Source organism: Dermochelys coriacea, chromosome 2 (genome assembly GCF_009764565.3).
Source record: "Dermochelys coriacea isolate rDerCor1 chromosome 2, rDerCor1.pri.v4, whole genome shotgun sequence".
In the NCBI taxonomy this organism is placed as follows: Eukaryota; Metazoa; Chordata; order Testudines; family Dermochelyidae; genus Dermochelys; species Dermochelys coriacea.
In genome coordinates, this window is record NC_050069.1 from 90,436,615 (window position 1) to 90,457,222 (window position 20,608).

A 20,608-nucleotide genomic window follows, 5' to 3' on the forward strand; every position below is an offset into this window, starting at 1 on the left:
ATCTTTAGTATTTTAAAAAATTAGTTCCTTAAATCTCAAAATCTACCTGGCTGATATAATTGTGTGGATCTGACATTAAGATGACATTCCTTGTTTGTAACCTGCTATCAAAATGGAATTTGATGGAATAAAATATGGTTTGCAGTGCTCTTTGTAGTCCCCTGGGAGCCACATGAAAAAGTATTTCATGAAGCTGTTCCAGGGAGTATAGTTTGAAATGAAATACATTTCACTGCTACGGCTGTCCTTACAGAAATTAATCACATTCACAAAATCGCAATCTCTTTGGTTTCTTCCCAGCTGCTGCTATTAATCTAATTTTGTTTGCATAGTTTCATTGTAATAATTATTAACCCATTGATAATTTATGCCCAATACTGATCCTCTTTAAATCAACAACAGTATTCTAATTGACCTAGCACTGGCCAAGCATATCAACAGCACTACTTATGGTATTAAAGTTAAGCTCCTGGACAACTCTTAGCAGGATTGGGGCCTTAATGCCTGAATCTGCAAGGTTCTGACCACCATGTCCTGTGCTAAGCATGCTTAGCCCTGCTCTCAGTTTCTTCAGTGAATGTTGAGTGCACTCAGCACCATGCATAGTTAGCCCCCAGAATGGGAGCAGGAGCAGGCCCTTGTATAATAGAGCTGCTGTAATATAATATATGTTCCTTTTTAAGTTACTTCTCCTATTGCATTGCTTCCTAAAAATAGAGTAGTAGTTCAGTAATTAATTAATAATACCTATAATTAATAATACCCAGTAATTAATCAATAATACCTATAATTGGTTTATAAAATATTTTTATGAAATAGGAAGCAAGTCTGTAAATCAGTTTTTTAAAATGTATCTGAGGGGCTTCAGTTTATGAAGCTTTTTTTTTACTTAATGGGAAGCGTCTTGGAGCTGTTTAAGTGTTGATATTAGGAAAATTGTCCAAATCATGTAAAAATAAGATACAAATGTTTTACAACATGAAGTGAAATAACAGTAATAGATTAGCTGGGAAATATTTAAGATTTTGCTTTAAATATATTAAATAATCACCACTTACCCTAATATTCTTTATTACTGTAGGTATACAAGTTGGGGAAACGACACCTGATAAACTTTTCACGCTGGTAGAAGTCGAATGTTTAGGCGCTTGCGTAAATGCACCGATGGTACAAATAAATGATAATTATTATGTAAGTATTTCATTCTGTTTGAAAAGTACAATGTTTTGTTTACACTAAATTATTGTCATTGTTTTAGATTATGAAATTCTAGTAGCTCAATAAAAGTTATTAATTGACTTATTAATTTGATAGTTTATATTGCTACTCTGGGTGGCTTGTCTCTCAAAATGATATTGGAACAGGACTTCCCCAGGCTTAATTATCAATGTAAAGAGAAGAAGCTCTCATTTTGTGGGAGGGGGACAGTTCATGAGCTGGAACATCTTCTAGTGACATGATATCCTCTACATGAAAATACACATCAATGCACTGTGATATAGGTAAAGTTTCTGAGACCAGTGGAAATTTTTTTAATGTACTCATATTTTCGTAAAAGAATCCTGAAGAAAGATAATTAAAATACATATAGAAATACATTTTGGACTATCCCAGCAGTAGAACTAGGGCACTTTCATAGATACCTTTTAGTTGAAGGAGGATTTGGTTCTCTCTGGGATTATTATTATTATTATTATTATTATTTATTAAAAAAAATGTATATCCTTTGTGATGGGGCAAGGCCAGATGGCTATAGAAAAGCAGTGGGAGATGTATAAACAAATCCCTGGTACCAGGTTAAGTGAAATGGAAGCTGCTCCAGGTCAATTAAGATGCCTGGGGCCAATTAAGAACTTTCCAGAAGGCAGGGAGAAGGCTAGGTTGATTGGGACACCTGAAGCCAATCAGGGGCTGGCTGAAACTAGTTAGTCAGGTGGGTAGGGCATGTCAGGAGCTGTGGGAAGAAGTTGCGGTGTTGGAGAGGCTGAGTAGTACACACCATATCAGGCACAAGGAAGGAGGCCCTGAGGTTAGGGTGAAGTGGAGCTTGAGGAAGTGAGGGCTGCTGTGGGGGAAGTAGCCCAGGGAAATGTACATGTCATGTTTCTAAAAGGTCAGCTCCATAGCTGATACTATTAGGGTCTCTGGGCTGGAGCCCGGAGTAGAGGGTGGGCCCGGGCTCCCCCTCCCCTACCTTTGCCCCGTTTAATCACTGAGACTGTGCAAGGAAGGATAACTTCTCACCTCCCTTGCTGGCTTATGATGAAAATGGCTCAGTAGACTGTGACCCTTGTCTCTAGAGAAAGAAGGGTTACGTGGAGGGTCACAGTGAGCCTCTGAGGCTAGCGAAATCCGCCAGGAAACACGGAACCCACGGAGGCAAGGACAGAGCTTTGTCACACCCTCTATCAAATCCTTTTTCAGTCTTTGAAGTTCTTTCTGAGTGGCATTCTCCTCTGTTTCCCTTAATTGATTACATTAATAATATAATAATAATAAAAAGCTAACATATTCTGGAGTGGTAGCAGCCTTAGCAAATTCAGTTTCCATTATATGAGAGAAATTTTCCTTGATTTTTTTTTTTTTTTTTTGCGAGCCCTCCCCTCTTCCTCTTCCCTTCCTCCATCTCAAAATAATATTTTCAACATCATTATCAACATGAGTTCTCTGAACATGGTATACTTTTCTAGCTAATTTTAAGTAAATCAGATAAGGGTTAAGTTATGTGACATTAAAAATATCATGAGTCCAAGAAGTCTTAGGTTGGTTTTTTTGTTTGGTTTTTTTGTTTGTTACTAGAAAGCATAAAAATGAAAAAGAGAGAAAACAAACATTGGATTAATCTAGTTCTAATGAACAAGGTCAAAGTTTAGTTGTTTGAACTGTAATTTAAAGTTATGAATATTTTAAACAAGAATTTCAGAGTAGCAATTTGACTTAAAACGGGAATCAAATGACTGCTGGAGATGTGAGTTTTCATTTATTTTAAAATGTCTCTAAGCCTTTTTCTTGCGTAGATGGGCCTCGTGGAAATTGACCTTTAGGGAGGCTTGTCAGTGGAGAACAGAAGTTTTCTACCATAACTGAAATTTAGAGAAACAACTAGTAAAGTAAGAAAACTTAAACAACCCCCCCCCCCCCCCAAAAAAAAACCCCTTCCCTCCCCCACACAAATCTGTATGGATACGTCATATTTAAAAAATTGATGAGACACTTTAGACAGTCCTAGTTTGAGAACAGCAACTGGAGTGAGCTGTAGCTCACGAAAGCTTATGCTCAAATAAATTTGTTAGACTCGAAGGTGCCACAAGTACTCCTTTTCTTTTTGTGGATGGCATTTATAATTAAGCTTATTGGATTCATGAAATCAAGATTCAGTGCACAACAAATTTCTGCACCTTGCAGTCAAATTTTAAGTTAATGTTGAAATAAGAATTTCAGATAGTCACAGCCCAATATGCCAATCTCTGTTAGGTTACTTAGGGGCTCAGCTGGAAGCTAACCAGTGTGCTGATGACTTTGCAGAGTTCATGAAGCTATTAGTTCAGATACTGTGCCCAGTGTACCCATCAGCACACACTCCTACACAGGTAAGATGTGCAAGAGTAGGGTACTCCTGGGCATCATGTTGATGATGCACTTTCCAAACAGAGATGATGATGAGACTGAGGCATGATAGGGTGATGCATTTTCCCCAGATATACTAAAGGCAGAAAAGCCACCAAAGTGACTTTGATCATTTGGTACAGTGACAGGGGACCAGGTATTTGAGACACTGATGTGGCTCTAGGTGCTTGGAGCCCTGATATAAGAATGTCTGCAGGAGAGGAGCCATGTAGATCAGTGTAACCCAGTATGCTTTCCATAGCTTGCTGTGCAAAAAGACACTTGAAGAGTTGTAGGCCTGGTGCAGTGTGCATTATATGTGATGAAGGGAGCTAATCACTCATTCCAAGCTCTTAAGAAGTCTGTGGCCTAATCTAGTATGCTTTCTAAGACACTTTTATGGAAGAATGCATAGAAAAGTACTAGACCAGTGGTTCCCAAACCTTGTTCTGCTGCTTATGCAGGGAATGTCCCTGGCAGGCCGGCCAGTTTGTTTACCTGCTGCGTCTGCAGGTTTGGCCGTTTCGCTGCTCCAGGCCAATGGGAGCTGTTGGAAGTGGTGCGGGCCGAGGGACATACTGGCCACTACATTGACTAATACGATCCTAATACTAATACGAAACAATTTAGTTTAATTGTACTAAACTGTTGGCCTCAGTATCTGTCAGTTCCATTGGCTAACTATGCATTGTGTGATAAAAGGAAATAATGTTAAATCTGCTGTCTTTCAATTTCATTGTCTCCTTGTTTTTATATTATGAGAAAAGGTGATGAGAGAAGTGCCTAGTCTTTCTCTAAATCATTCATTGTTTTGTAGACTTTTTATCATGAGTCTCAGGCTTTTCATTCTATATATCTAAGATCTTTCTATGCATAGCCATTCTCATTGCCCATCTCTATTTCTGTTGCGTCCTCTTTGAGATAGGGTGATCAGAAAGGAACCCAGTATTCCAGTTGAAGGTGTATCATTGACATAACATAGTGGTATTTTCCATCCCATTCCTTATGAATGCTAACATTCTCTGCTTTTTTGACCATTGTTGAACATTGAGAGGTCTGTTACCTTACATCTATCTATGTTAAATTTCACCTGTCATTGTGATGCCTATCCCAGCTAGCTTTGCGAAGGTCGTGCTGAAGTTTGTAAAAGTCTTTTCTGGTCTTGACTAACCTAAATAATTGTGTGGTCTACACATTTTGCAACTTCATGGCTCAGTCCCTTTTCCAGATCATTAATATGTTATAAAACACTGGTAAGACGGAACCTTGTAACACCCCAGTATTAACATTTTTAACTTGAAAGTGCATTATTTATTTCTAGTTTCCTGTCTCTTAACCAGTTTCTAATCCATGACAGTACTTTGCCTTTCATCACATGATTTAGTTTTCTTAATAGCCTTTTGTGACTACCGTTTAATGATTATTTTTGTCTGGTATCATTTTTGCACCTGGCTCGCTTCATAAAGCTTCCATCAGTTGCTTTGAACACTACTGCCTGACTCTTCCTTTTCCATGACTAATTATGGGTCAAAAGAATGAAAAGGGTAGAATCACTTGCAGCTGAATATACTGAAAAAATATTAGGCCACTGTGGAAAACCCACAACCTTGCCTTGAAGGGAAGGGAAATAACAATATTTCAAACTGCAACATTTAAAAAAAAAATCAAGATGCAAATAAGAATATTAACAGTGCATTTTATTTTTAGAATTGGCCTTCCTTTTTGCATCTACAGTTTTGTTGGGACAGTGGAAGTTATTTAGATGTCTATGCAGTTGCAGGTATAAATCAGATAGACATGAGTTGCAGCCTGTGACGGGGCAAGCTCCGCAGAAACCTCTCTGACTCCACTGGTTGTGTATCCACACCATGCCATTCATTTGTTTCTTCCACCAACAACTTTACAGTCGTGGGTAGTGACCCCTCTGTGTTTGGTCCTTCCCCCAGATCATGAGAGGAGCAGAGACCTCTGAGACCCTTCTCTGAGACCTCTGTGAAACAGCTCAATGAGCCCTGTTGCTTTCTCTTTCCACTTCCTGTGCCCATCTTATGAGTCTTGAGGTGATGGGCTAATTGGCTCTTTAGCTCACCCAGCCCTCTCAACCTGATTATCTGATCAGCCATCTCTGGCTGAGCTAATTGGTGTCAAAATGATCAGAGTGCTGGTTCACCTAGCTCCCAGCACTGTCATATACTCACCCACCTTGCCTTCCTCACAACCTCCCTTCTTTAGAGGAGTCAAAAAAACTCTGTGCTTGCTCTGACCCCCCAGAGAGTTGTCTGTCCTCAACCTGCAGTCACATAACTGTTTCTGCCCACAGGTCTTCTCACCGTGGATCTGTTGCTGCCCCCCTTCTCCTCCATAACTAGGGATCCTGGTTCTCCTAGCCCCACAAATTGGTCCCGGGGTGATGCTTCTCTCTGTGCTGGTGGCGAGGGTTCCTGGGAGACTCCAACTCCTGTCAACAAACTAGGGTTACTCTTTTCCCCCCAAGTCTTATCCTGGACTACTTTTTTCTACCTTCTCTTTCATTAGGGAGGTCATATTTTCCTCCTTGCTTGTTTCCTTTGATCTAGGGTTTTCTGATTCTCCCCTCTCATGCCTCATTTCCTAGTATCCCTGCTTCCTGCTGCAAGGGATCCCAGACCCCTGTTTTTTTAATAAGGGAAGTGGCTCCAATATGTTCCTGTAATGACTGGATGAGGCAGTCCACCCGCCACCCCACTTCCATTTTAAATTTCTCCTTAACCTCTAAGGGTATGTCCACCATTAACCAGAGTCTCCTTGCCTTGTGGATGCACTTGAACTGTAAATTTCCACCTGACAACATCCTGTGGGGTTTCACCAAATCCTTCTGGATCATTGAGCATCCTGAGGCAGTGTCCACCAGTCCCTTCTGGTGCCTCCTCCACACTTTTACAGGGATGATTGTTTTCTTCTTCTGCCCATCCTTTAGTTGCAGTTCACATTCAGAATTCTGCAAACTCGCATTCCATGACAGGGCAATCTTGCTTTATGTGCCCCAGAAGCCCACCCTGGTAGCAAAGCACTCCATGGTTACCTGAAAGAATTCCGCTTGTCTCCCTTTTTTCCTCACTTGCCCATTCTATGATCGAGGAAGCTCTGGAGAAATTTTTTCAGTATTACGGCTGCTGCCATTTTCCTCCACACCTTGAATATCTGGCCTTAGCCAGCAGGGAGCCCAGTCAGTTAACTTTTGCAGAAAGGCTAAGCGCCATATTTCATAAGAGTACCTAGTGTCACAAAATCTGTATTGTTCTGCCAAAGGCCTACCCTGTCCAGGATAACTGCTTTTACCACATCGTAGTTGTAGGCCTGCTCCTTGCACAGGCCATATAAGCTGCCTAGGCTTCCCCTTATAAATACAGTGCCACCCAGAAGACCCATGATTCCTTACCCCATCTAGCTCCTGTTGCTACCCTCTCAAAAGTCACTAAAAATGTGTCAGGGTCATCCACTAGGCCCATCTTGCACAGGGTAACCCCCAGGAACTACTGCTGTTCACTGTCACAGGATTCATCAGGTTCTGTGTTGCAGGCCAGGACTGCTTTTCCATTTGATGGGATTGCTGGCATGAGTGCATGGTCTCTTTTTTCTCTAGTTGCTCTACCAACCATTGCAGACTCTTCTCCATTGTCCTGATCCGAATCCTTGCACTGGCTCCCCGTCTGATCCTCTGCCACCACGGATGGGGGAATCACGAACTCGGATAAGTGCCCACATATAACAGGGCATTCTCTGTTTCTGCCTTCTGATACCACACAAACCATTCCAACTTCACTGGTGGAGTATTCACACCATGTCATTTATGTTCCCTTCATTAACACCTCTATAGCCCCGTGTAGCAGTGCAATTTACAGTGTGGTTCCCTGTGCTCTCGGCCTTTTCCTCAGGGCTTGAGAGATTTCTGAGACACTGAACTCAGCTAGTCCTGTCCCTCTCCACCTCACTTCCTTCCTGTGCCTTTTTTTTTTTTAATCAGTCTTGAGCTGATGGACTAAATGGCTCTTTAGCTCACCCAGCCCCTTCACTGACCTGAACAGGTAATTAACTTCAATTACCCCCATCGCATTCAGCCTTCTCTGGGACAACTAAGTGGTGTCAGAGTGCTGGCTCACACAGTAGCTCCTAGTACTCAGACACAGCCCCTTTTAAAACATGGCCATTATGTGTTGGTTTAGAAACATAGTTAAAATGAACTGATTTTAAGCCAACAATTGCTTGTGTGTAACACTGCTAAGAGTGACATTAGAATGTCATAAAACTTCACATCTTTTAAGTTTAATTCTTCTTTAAACTTGGATGCATATATTAACTCCAGGGTGGGAAACTTTTTGGCCTGAGGGCCACATTGGGTTTCCGAAATTGTATGGAGAGCCAGTTAGGGGAGGCTATGCGTCCCCAAACAGTAAGGCGTGGCCCAGCCCCTGCCCCCTATCTGACCCCCTTCTCCACACTTCTCGCCCTGATGGCCCCCCCGGGACTCCTGCCCCATGCAACCCCCGTTCCCTGATGCGCTCCCCTGCCCCATCCACCCCTCCTTGTCCCTAGAACCCCCATCGCTGACTGACCTCCTGCCACCCCATCCAACCCCACCTCTCATCCTGACTGACCCCCTGGGACCGCTGCCCCATCCAACCCCCCTGTTCCCTGCCCTCTGACTGCCCCAATCCTTTATCCACATCCCCACCCCGACCACCACCCCAAACTCCCCAGCCCTCTATCCAACCCCTCTGCTGCCTGGGGCACTGGTGGCTGCCGCCCACAGCACCAGGTCTGGCAGCTGTGCTGCCTGGCTGGAGGCAGCACAGAGCACCAGGTCAGGCCACGTCTCTGCAGCAGCGTTGCCCAGCAAGAGCTCGCAGCCCCGTCGCCCAGAGCATTGCACCGGTGGCACAGTGAGCTGAGGCTGCGGGGGAGGGGCTGTGGGCTAGCCTTCTGGGCCAGGAGCTATGGGGCCGGGCAGGAGGGTCCCGTGGGCCATAGTTTGCCCACCTCTGTATTAACTGATAGGATCATAGTTATCTGTGCTGGAATCAAAACTGAGTGAAGAATTCGGTTAAAAGCTAAAAACTGTTGTTTTGAGGAATTATGAACTCTACATTTCACACAATTGCTTACAAATGTTGTTTAAATTTTCTTTAATAGCGTGGTCTCTTTCATTTTACAGGAAGATCTGACACCAAAAGATATTGAAGACATAATTGATGAACTAAAGGCTGGCAGAGTTCCCAACCCTGGCCCAAGGTAAATTGTATTTGTATAATACAGGGATGAGTAATGAAAGAGAATCCTTTTTGGAAGGAAACCTATTTTTAATGTTGGCAACTAGTTCTAGGAAAAGTTACTGGAATGATTACTGTAGAACTGAAGGCATTAATTCACTGAACTGCACAGGCATTACACATTTTCCACATTGACCTGCTTTATGCATAAAGCTGAACCTGGAGAGGCTGTGTGTAGAGGTGAGAGGAAAGCTTCATGTCCAGAACTCTTCGATCCTTGGCCTGTTTGAGACTACCAATGAAAGTGCCAGTTGAGATGTTGGGTCTGAAGTGGCTATATGCCTGATAGGAAGCGGAATGTAATCACAAACTTATTTTGCATAAATCATCCAAAACACTACTAGCTGGTAGACTTTTGATCCCTACAAACCTAGGCTGGATTTGACCCTTGTGAAAGACTGACTTGTCTTCCCCCCCCGCCTCCTCCCCTTTTAATTCCCACTGTTCCTGCACAATTTCAAACGCATAGGAAGATGTATGAACGGGGGAGATAATTGATGCTGAACAATATCATGAAAGATAATCACCTGAACGTGTGCAGTGCCGTGGCCCAAAGGGCTAATACAATCCTTGTTGGACGCATAAACAGGAATCTCAAATGGGTAGAGGTTATTTTACCTCTGTATTTGGTGTGACCACTGCTTGAATACTGTGTCCAGTTCTGGTGTTCACAGTTCAAGGATACAGATAAATTGGAGAGGGTTCAGAGAAGAGCCATGAGAATGACTAAAGGGTTAGAAAACATCCCTTATAGTGATGGACTCAAAACAATCTATTTAGCTTAACAAAGTATGTTAAGAGGTAATTTGATTATATTAATCTGGGAACAAATATTTGATGATAGGCTCTAGTAGAGAAAGGTATAACACAATCGAGTGGTTGAAAATTGAATCTAGACAAATTCAGACTGGAAATAAGGCATACATTTTTAACAGTGAAGGTAATTAATAATGGGAACAATTTACCAAGGGTTGTGGTGAATTCTTCATCATTGGCAGTTTTTACATTAAGATTGGATGTTTTTCTAAAAGATACGCTCCAGGAATTTGGGAAAGTTCTATGGCCTGTGCTATATAAGGAGGTCAGACAAGATGATGATGGTCAATTCTGGCCTTGGAATATATGAATCTAGATGGATCTGAAACAAATAATCAGATGTTGCCATTGGTATTGCTGGAGTAAAAAAGCCATTGGCTCCTGTTTTTTTTGTTAATCATGTAGATTTAATTTTTGTATCTATGAAGTATGTATTTTGGTTATCAAGTTTCATATTTGACATTCTACTTGAATGCCCTTGATTTACCACTAGTATTTTTACAGATACTACGTTCTGTTGTTCCTCCTCCCCTTTCTCTCTGCTCATCCTTCAGAGAAACAGGAAAAATGGTAGCCCAAAGATTGAGACAAACTTGTCATTCATGGGTAGAAGATGATTGTTACAATACTGATGAACAAATTGATGAACAAATCTGATTGCTCTTTCGTCTTTTCAGAAATGGACGCTTTTCTTGTGAGCCAGTTGGTGGTCTTACTTCTCTGACTGAACCACCTAAAGGACCTGGATTTGGAGTTCGAGCAGACCTCTAAGCAGTTCTGTAATAAATTATAAAAACATAAGTTGTCTTAAAATAAAACACCTTTAACCTCATTAAAATGGCTTTAACTGTGTTAAACTTTTTTTTAAAATTGAGACTAGTAACACCATTAAGATGCCACAGCAATAAAAAAAAAATTAGTGCTAAGTGCAAAAAAAAAAAAATCTGTAGATTACAAATGGGAAAAGTTCAACAAAGGTGTATGCGAAACATGTTGCCTTGCCCTCACCCTTCATCATTCGGTGAAAACCTTGCTCTTAGTTTTATGAGCACAAAAAAGGACAAAATAGTTTACTATCTTCTCTGCTGAAGATGCTGTCCTGCTATTGAGGGCATTCAGCACACAAAAGTACATACTGTATGTCTAGATGTAGATTACTGTTAAGACATTATGACCAACATGATTACATTTGGGAAGCAAGGATTAGGAGAACAATGGAAAGTAGATTGATTGGCTGATAACACCTGACATGGTATCACCACTCAACAATAAACTTAATATTGTAGGGAATAATAAAAGGGGAAAAATAAGGAAATAAGTAGCAGTTATTGTACCTCTGTAACAATCCTGTCACCTAATCAATGAAGTCTGAGCAGGAAAAAAGTAGATGATGATCCTTTTGGTACAATCGATCCCACTCCCTAACAATAAGACTTTAATCAATGCTGAGAGGAGATATGATTGCTCTCTATAAATACACTGGGGTGTAAATGGCAGGGAGGGAGAAGAGCTATGTAAGCTAAAGGACAGTGCTGGCACAAGTGAGTATAAATTGGCCATGGATAAATTTAGGCTGGAAATTAGGTGTCTAACCATCAGAGGACTGAGCTTCTGGAACAGTCTTCCAATGGAGAGAGGGAACAAACCTAATTAGTTTTAAAATAGAGCTTGATAAATTTATGGATTGGATGATATGATGGGGTTTCCTGCAATGGCAGGGGACTGGACCACACACCAGGAGGCGGTCCTTTTTAGTCCCTACTTCTATATGGTAACAGAAAGACAACAAAAACTTGACTGACCAGGTCTTTAACAGAAGCATTCAGGGAATTTCTCCATTCTCAGCAGAGAAAGCAAACAAAAACCCAGAGAGCTGAGGGCACTGATGAACTATATCACTGATTGCAAGGTTGGAATCTTCCATTCACTGAATAGGGGGAGAGAGGAGTACATTCCTTCAGTTTTGGGAGTTCGGGACTGTCTTCAACTGAGATAAGAATCCTTTGAGAATATTTATAAAGAAAAATGCCTCCATGCAATGAAATATCCAGTGTGCACTCTTTTAAACAAACACCAGCAATATTTCCAGTCAAATATTGCAGAATTGCATAAAAACCATGAAGTGAAACTGACCAGTAACAAAAGAAAAACAGGAGTCCAGTTTCATTTGTTGGGTCAAGAGCAATTCAAAATGTAAGCAAACAGTCTAAAAAAAGAAAATTAAGATTTTTTTCAAATTCATTTATAGTGATCTATAAAGGTGGTAGCATAACTAAACTATAAACAACGCATTTAATAAAACAAGTTATACATTTAATAATTGAGTGACGAGTGAGGTGTCATGTAGGAATTTGAAGCTACTTGGCTTTGTGTTCACATAATCTCCAAGAGGTAGTGCAAGTATAGGGCAACATTGCCCATATTAAAAAAAAAAAATCTTTAACTCTTAATACTGCCTTATATTATTGTAGAAGATGAACTATTACAACTTTTAATGTTTATTTGACTTAATGCGCTTCACTGAGCTTGGATAGTGAAACTAAACTGTCAGTTTCATTTTCTCTTTATAATTAAATTCACTGTCCAGTTCTCCTGCACTACTGGTACCATTCATCATGCTATTTTCATTTATTTTAAAATGTTATCAGTCAATTTCTGTTTTAATTTTGTAATTCTTCAGGCCAAAAACTTTTTAAAGTATTGGTGTATCTTCACATTAATTGGTCTTATAAAATTAGACCAATTTATTAATTAAACAAGCTGTTCTTCAACTGTGGTCCATGAACTGGTGCTCTAGAAAGCAAAGACCTGGCAGGTAATCTGGAGTTGGCTCTTTTCAGGTGCTCCCATCTCTGTCCAGAATCCACACATTACCATTACTCTCATCCTCTCTCCTGTTGTGTCAAACACACATTTATGTCACCTGAAATTACACTGTTCTGAAAAGCTTACAGGGATAATGTCTCATGTGCTTGTAAAGTACTTATCCTAATGTGGCACTTATCCTGATTGGGGCCTTTGGGTGCTGCTACTAGATAGATAAATAATAATAAGAGCCTGGATGCCAAGAAAAGTAGCTGGAAATGAGGAAGAGCTAGCCTAGCTCCATTAGTGAGGACTGTTGATCCATAAGAGGAAAACAGAGCTTATGTGCCAGTATGTCAGGAGAGTAGGTGGAGGAAAGGATCAGCTGCCTGGGAAGCATGTCCCAGGAAAAAGTGGCAGGGAACTAGGTGCAAAGAAAGGAAGACATGTTTCAGAAAGCGGTGGTAACATACAAAAGTAAAATTAGATTTTTTTTCACAAAAGACAAAACATCACATGAAAAGATACCGAAAATTGCATACATTTTGTTTCCTTTAACAAATTATTGTAGTTATTACTGAGATGTTATGCTGTTGCATTTGGCCAGGTAAGTGTTCAGCATGATCATTAAGGGAGGGGGAGGTTAATCATGAAGCAGTCTCACAATAAAAATGTGATCTGCACAAAGGAAAAAGATGGAGAACTCCAACCCATGCACATAAACAACTATTTCAAATGGAGACAAATGAAGATATTTTCTGAAGTCAATCTTTCATAGTCCTCAACTTCCTAAAAAATGCAAAAAGCTGAGCCAAAAATTGCTAAACATCATAGTATGTAGTTTATTTTATCAAATTTCCCTACCTCATTTATATTCCTAATTAATGTTGAAAAGTTTCTTTTTTTAGCTTACAAAAAAAGCAAGTGTCCTAATTCCCTACAGCTGTCTCAAATATAGTATACTATTGATTTAAATTAAAAGATAGGTTTTATGGAACTATATGTGCAATTTAATAATACAGTAGAACCATAGAGTTACAAACACCTCAGGAATGGAGATTGTTTGTAACTCTGAAGTGTTCATAACAGAACAAAATGTTACGGTGGTTCATTCAAAAGCTTACAACTGAACATTGATTTAATACAACTTTGAAACTTTACTATGTAGAAGAAAAATGCTGCTTTCCCTTTTTTTTAGTAATTTACATTTAACACAGTACAGTACTGTATTTGCTTTTTTATTTTATTTATTCTCTGCTGCTGCTGCCTGATTGCGTACTTCCGGTTCCAAATGAGGTGTGTGGTTGACTGGTCAGTTGGTAACTGGTGTTCATAACTCTGAGGTTCTACAGTACCATTAAATGTGCCAAGGTATATGTATTTTAGCAAAAGGCTAGATGCTGGAGCACACTTTAGGGGTAAAGGGTGAATTCCATAACCATTAAATACATAGGCTCTGGCTACTACTAATGCTGACACAAGTCTTAATAGATCATTGCAGAAGGTTCCTGCGTATGTACCTATGGCAAAGTCCATGATGCTAGACTTTCAAAAAACAAGCCCAAGAATGACTAGAAAGGATCTCCACGTCTATCAAACAACACTGACATTAAAAGGGTCTTTATCCCCACTAATTCTGGGTAATTCTGTGCATGCTCACTTTTACAATGGTTAATGAAACCACGGACTACATAAATACAGACAGCTACCACTTTAACCAATCAACAGGCACAAGTCAATGGTGGAATGTGCTTTTGCACAACTGAAATGGCTGTTAACCTCCAATAACAGTTTAGTGACTAATGTCGCTATTATAATACCTGTCTGAAGAAACTCCTTGGTAGCAACATATAGGTGCTCTTTTGCTATGTTGCTCCTAAGCACCTGTTGCTGTTAGTGTTGTCTGACTAAAAGCATATGAAGAGTTAAAGTGTGGGTCAGCTAGGTTGTAGGGGGAAGAAATTGTGGGGTGGGGGAGAATGGGGCACGGGAGGCCCCAGTCAGCAATATGGTTGAGTGAGTGCAGCTGCTGGGAACAGGCTGATGATGCTCCCTGGTGGCAACTTCATGCTCCATACTGGCAAGGGATGGATGGCTGAGGAGGGTACCATTCACAGCCTGCAATGGAGGGGGGGAAAACGCAGTGAAGGTAGGAGAGGGGAAGGGGACCTTGGGAGAGCGCAGTCCCCTGATCCCCCACTGCAAAATAGCACATCCACATCCTGCTGCCAGCAACCAAGATGGAGGGGACAGCTCAGTGCACAGGGGGTCTCCAATATTCCCTACTGCAAAATAGCAATCACCACCGCCTGCAATCCAGATACGGAGGCAAGATGGAAGAAACTTTCCAGATGCTCCTCTGCTGCTACTCTGACCCCAGAAGCCCCTCCTCCCCAAAAAATCCCTCTCTTCCAGACCTGCCTCCCAAACTCCCCAGTACATATGCCCTCCATGCAGGCTCTGTCAGACAGGGCAAGTGGACAAAGTTGTGTGCCCTGCAGCTATGCTGAACATTTACTTTGGGGGGCAATGCCTCTACATGGCCCACCAAGCTCCACCTCAGATGTAACATCACAAATGGTGCTCTTATGCGGTGGATATGTTGCTGTTACCGAGTGGACAATTCATGGTAGGGAAAGCGTTCCCAGGGTAAACGTTTCTTGTAAGCAGTGACTGGTCTTACAAGGTGTTGCTACAAACAAGCATCTAATGTAACATGAAATCAGAGGAGGCAGTGTGACTTCCAGCAATCGATGCACAGCTTGACAACTGTTGCACCCAAAGCTGTTACTTATAATAGCATGTGCTGAAGTTTGTGTTTGCCTGAGTTGTGCACAAACTTTCAAAATGATAGTGGGGAAATGGGGCTGGAGCAGTGAAGTAAATTTTTCTTGGTTTTATTTAATCGTTTCTAGTGATGCTGGATTTCCTCTTTGTGTATTATGTATAAACTTTTGTTAATTGTCTATTTCTCTTGCTTTGCATGGTGAAGGAGTTTATGGAGGAACAAATTTTTATTTTATTGATAGCATAACAACTGGGAGTTGCTGCTATGGAAAGCCTTCATATGCTTTGCTGGTAATGGTTTTATACATTTATCTTATGCTTTACGAGTGGTTTGTATTAAGTTTTGGTGAGGAAGTATATGGAGTAGTTAAATGATGGTGTCTTGATCATAAACACTATGATGTGATAAGCGTGCAGTGCTGTATTTTCCAGAAACTTTGTTATTAAACATAAGACTGTAGACTGTCTGTAACAGAAATCAGTTAACCTGTACACCGGGGGTTCTCAAACTGGGGGTTGTGAGGTTATTACATGGGGGGGGGTTGTGAATTGTCAGCCTCCACTCCAAACCTTGTTTCAGAGTAGCAGCCGTGTTAGTCTGTATTCGCAAAAAGAAAAGGAGTACTTGTGGCACCTTAGAGAGGTGCAACAAAGCCCGTTGCCAACTCTGTCCACATATCTATTCAGGGGATACCATCATAGGGCCTAATCACATCAGCCACACTATCAGAGGCTCGTTCACCTGCGCATCTACCAATGTGATATATGCCATCATGTGCCAGCAATGCCCCTCTGCCATGTACATTGGCCAAACTGGACAGTCTCTACTTAAAAGAATGAATGGACACAAATCAGACGTCAAGAATTATAACATTCAAAAACCAGTTGGAGAACACTTCAATCTCTCTGGTCACTCGATCACAGACCTAAGAGTGGCTATCCTTCAACAAAAAAGCTTCAAAAACAGACTCCAACGAGAGACTGCTGAATTGGAATTAATTTGCAAACTGGATACAATTAACTTAGGCTTGAATAGAGACTGGGAATGGATGAGTCATTACACAAAGTAAAACTATTTCCCCATGGTATTTCTCCCCCCCACCTCACCCCCCACTGTTCCTCTGATATTCTTGTTAACTGCTGGAATTAGCCTACCTGCTTGTCACCATGGAAGGTTTTCCTTCTTTCCCCCCCCTGCTGTGGGTGATGGCTTATCTTAAGTGATCACTCTCCTTACAGTGTGTATGATAAACCCATTGTTTCATGTTCTCTGTGTGTGTGTATATAAATCTCTCCTCTGTTTTTTCCACCAAATGCATCCGATGAAGTGAGCTGTAGCTCACGAAAGCTTATGCTCTAATAAATTTGTTAGTCTCTAAGGTGCCACAAGTACTCCTTTTCTTTTTACTCCAAACCTTGCTTTGCCTCCAGCATTTATAATTGTGTTAAAATATATTAAAAAGTGTTTTTAATGTATAAAAGGGGGGGGGGGTCGCACTCAGAGGCTAGCTGTGTGAAAGGGATCACCAGTACAAAAGTCTGAAAACCCCTGCTGTACATTGCTTTGCCAGCAAAATATGCCTAGAGTGGTTTTCCATGCACTGAATTACAAGGCAAAGCTAAATGTCACTTTATCTAAATATGAGCAGAATGCTAGTTAAGATCCCTGCCTGGCATATGTGCCATTATAGCTACACTGTAATATGTAAAATGCACTATGCTTTTGCTGTAGTGCCCAATATGTGATTTGCAATAAAGTTCTTATTTTTTGCCTTTTTATACTGCAGTTTGTAATTTCCCTCCCCTGCTATTTTGAGTTCAGCCATCTGATAGAGCTGAAGCTAATGCTGCATACGCCAAGCTGAACATTTTTATCTTAACTAGGAGCAGTGGTTCATGTACCTGCCAGCACAGGATGTTTCAAGGGAAATGCCAACTCAGGGGAAGTATTATGGAACTGAACTGGGTTGACCTATGGAGGAACTTGGCAGCTGCACCTGTGCACCAAGGAGATGGAGACATAGCAAGACTGGGAAGGAGAAGATTGCTGATGGAACTGAAATGGTAGACACTTTCACTATTGAAAGATGCTGTTTCCTTTTATTAATCCTAATGGCGGCTTTTCTAAAAACCTGGGAAACTTTTTCCAACAATCAAGATTGCAAAATCAGCCATCTTCTTTAGATGACCCCTCACCTTTCAATTCCTCCTTCGTATTGACTCAACTGCTGTCCGTAGATCCCCACAAGTATATCCTACAAATGTATACAAGATCTCTTTGTTTGCCTCCTTGTCCTGATGGACTGCACTGTATGGACTTTCTGCGCTATCCAGAAGCACCTTTAATTGTGCGGAAGGGGGAGCCTTCAGGATTTGATCCAGATCATTGAAAAAGAGGCACGTTTTCTGCCAAGAAGGACCTACTGTTATTCTTCCATGTCTTGTTATACAGGACTTCCAGGTTCTTTGTCTTCTCTTGGTACTACTTCTCCCCCCTAAGCGTACATCTACACTTCCCAGCTCACACAGACGTACCCCCACTATCTCTGCTTGAGCTAGCACCTAAAAATAGTGTGTCCGCAGCAGCATAGGCAGTGGCTCGGCCTCGCTGCCCCAAAAACAATCCCACTTGAGTCTTTGGGTACGTACTCAGGTGGCTAGCTTCAGCTGCCAGACACACTGATATTTTGACACACTCGCTCAAGCAGAGAGTTAGCATGGCTACATTGTTGCAAGCTGGGAATCACACCTCCCAGCTCAAATGTAGATGTATCCCATCTGATGACCAGTTCAGCCAGTCAAACATTAAAATACTGTGAATGAACAACTGCACCTGCCCTTGCATATAGTCTCCAATGCCCATGTCAGCCTCAGGCCAGCTGGCAACACCCTTATTTGGTAGCTTCCAAGACATGCTAGTAACAGAATCAAATAGCACACAACGAGCTCCATGTTGGGCACAGTGCTATTTGAATAGGAAATTGGCTTCCAGAAAACTTGATTCCTATGTAGCAGAGTTCAGAATGCATATTAGACAGGCTACCTAAGCAGTGACCAGTGCCCTATGGAATGGTAGCAGTAGGAATATTTGCTTTTAGGGGTCTGCAACAATCTCTGTCTATGCATACGTTGCAAAGATAGAGACTGGTATAGTGGAGGACTACACAATGTTTCACATTCCTCAAAAAAAGTTAGTTCAAAAAAGTGCTTGGAACTCCTGTGTACCACTGCAAACACTTGTGTGTGTGGACATGGTATGCCCCATGTTAGGAAGAACCATACAAGACCACAGCAACTCAGTGACAGTGGAAACAATTCAGGTGACCAAGCTTCCAGTCTTATGCTAGCAGTTCCCAATTGTGACAGTCTTCTGTTCTGACCACTTTCTCAATGACTTATTTGATTCTTGGCACTAAGAAGAACTCATTTACCTGAAATGTGGCAACGAGATGACTCCTCTGCATGAGTTTATGTTTAAATATTACTGATTTTTCTCCTAGATCTTGTTCTATCTCATTTCTAAGATGCCTATCGCTGGGGTAACTTAGCACCTAATGACTTTAGAGGTGACCTGCAATGGAGAAATATAGTGTAAGCTCTTTGTTTCTAATGTTGTATAAAAGATCTATAGAGTATTTTTATTCTTTTTTGCTTTTCTTTTTTTTTTTTTACACTTGAAATTCATATCTGCTTCTCTTGCAAGATTATGTGGTTGACTTCAGAATTAGTAGGATTACCACATTTACCAAATAAATGAATGCTGATTGACAGAATTTTTATTCAAAGCATTTAAGTATGTTTTATTTCCATCCTGAAAATTTCATCTTGTAGAGAATTCATATTTGTGACTTGTACATTGTGTGTATTTGTATTATGTGTATGTGTGTATTAATAGAGAAACTCTTGCTTCTTGCACACTTAGCAACTAAGTATGTTCTAGAAGGAGCTTAGGCATGCCAGCTGAAAGGGAACTCAAGAGAATCGACTTGTACCCAATTTCCCCTGCCTTAAAATGCCAAACTGCAAAGATCTGATCTACACAATAAAATGTTTCTAAAAGTTGCTCTCCAGCTCATTGATGATAGCAATGTTGGGTGCCAGTGTGCTGATTACACCAGCTCTGAGCTAGGTTATGTAACATGTTGGTTAAAACAGTGCAGTGGCTGACAAAGTGCCTACACTAGGGCTCCCCTACGTTGCCACTACTGATGGGAGTGAACCAGTATTAGCAAGCATAGGATTTTTTAAAATTTCCTTATGTAGATAGATCTTAGGAGCTAGGAGTGTATTAATAAACTACAAAACAGCTTTGAACAAACACCTAACCAAATATCTATGGAAAAAGTTTTGTTAAAAGTTTCAACAACCATTCCCCCTTTATTAAAGAATAAGAGAAAAATCCATGTTTTAGTCTTGAAAGACAACCTCCAGAAAAGATAAGACTTGACACTGCTAAGGTTTAAGGTTAAAAAATAAAAAAAGGAAAGAAGCTTTAAAAAACATCCAAACTTATAGGTCAGCTTCATATCTCATTGAAAAGAAGGTTAAGTCAATACATTTTTCCTAGTTTATTGCTACTATAAAGGGGGACAAAGTGGAAAATTTGCTAAGTACAATGCCCTTCCTGTGGTATATTGCTAGATACAGATGGAGACATGATCTAGGGGAAGGTGGTGCTACAATTATATAAAGTATACCTGTGTGAATTCTGCACCACTGCACATGTGTAGAATGTATGTCCCCCACAGATTTCTTTGCTTCCCCGCAGAAAAATGATTTTGATGGGGAAGCAAAGGGAAGCCATGAGTGGTCATGAGACCCTCCCCAACAGTATTTTTCACGTGCCCAAGGCAGCTGGCAGGGACGTAAATCACTGTGCAACAGAGGGCAGGACTGGGAAAGACCCGGCTGGTGGCTCCACCCCTGCGGTGGGCTCAGCTGCTAGTCCCCGCTGGGCTGTGGAGGACGGGACTTTCTCTTCCCCTACACCGTATCAGGGACCAGGTTAGATCCACACCTAGATTTTTCCCCGAGCTGCAGAAAACTCTGCAAATTCCCCGTGCCACTTCCTGCACCCATCGCTCCTCAGCTGCAGGGAAGTGATCCCTGTACAAGGACTTGCTCCCTCATCCACCTAATCCCCATGCATCCTCAGAGCCTCTCCTGCTGAGCCTCATGCCACCCAAACTGAGAACTGTTGATGAGCCCCCCTTCCCCAGACCACCCTGCTGAGCCACGTGCACCTGGATTCCCACCCCACTGAGCTCCAACCAACTGCATGTGGATCC

The 20,608-nt window shown here is 41.4% G+C and overlaps 1 protein-coding gene and 1 long non-coding RNA gene across 4 annotated transcripts in view; one reads left to right on the plus strand and one right to left on the minus strand.

Annotated features, from left to right (window-relative positions):
* Positions 1-19,780, plus strand: part of NDUFV2 (NADH:ubiquinone oxidoreductase core subunit V2) — a 50,272-nt gene extending 30,492 nt beyond the window's left edge. The window contains exons 6-10 of one of the 3 annotated variants that reach the window (XR_006278908.1): positions 1,082-1,191; positions 8,798-8,874; positions 10,406-10,507; positions 15,519-15,611; positions 17,205-19,780. Coding sequence is in view for 2 of the 3 variants with exons in the window: in XM_038389962.2 (XP_038245890.1) it covers positions 1,082-1,191; positions 8,798-8,874; positions 10,406-10,499 (281 nt within the window). In the remaining variant the exon portion in view is untranslated. Of the gene's footprint in view, positions 1-1,081; positions 1,192-8,797; positions 8,875-9,586; positions 10,561-15,518; positions 15,612-17,204 lie in introns of those variants that run through there. The other 2 variants (XM_038389962.2, XM_043508098.1) reach the window with 2 other exon arrangements.
* Positions 8,752-18,838, minus strand: LOC119850961. Its single transcript, XR_006278910.1, has 3 exons — positions 18,752-18,838; positions 11,531-11,655; positions 8,752-10,505 (listed from the first exon to the last, which is right to left on the minus strand). It is a non-coding gene; the product is annotated as an uncharacterized LOC119850961 (long non-coding RNA).
* Positions 19,781-20,608: the final 828 nt, after the last annotated feature.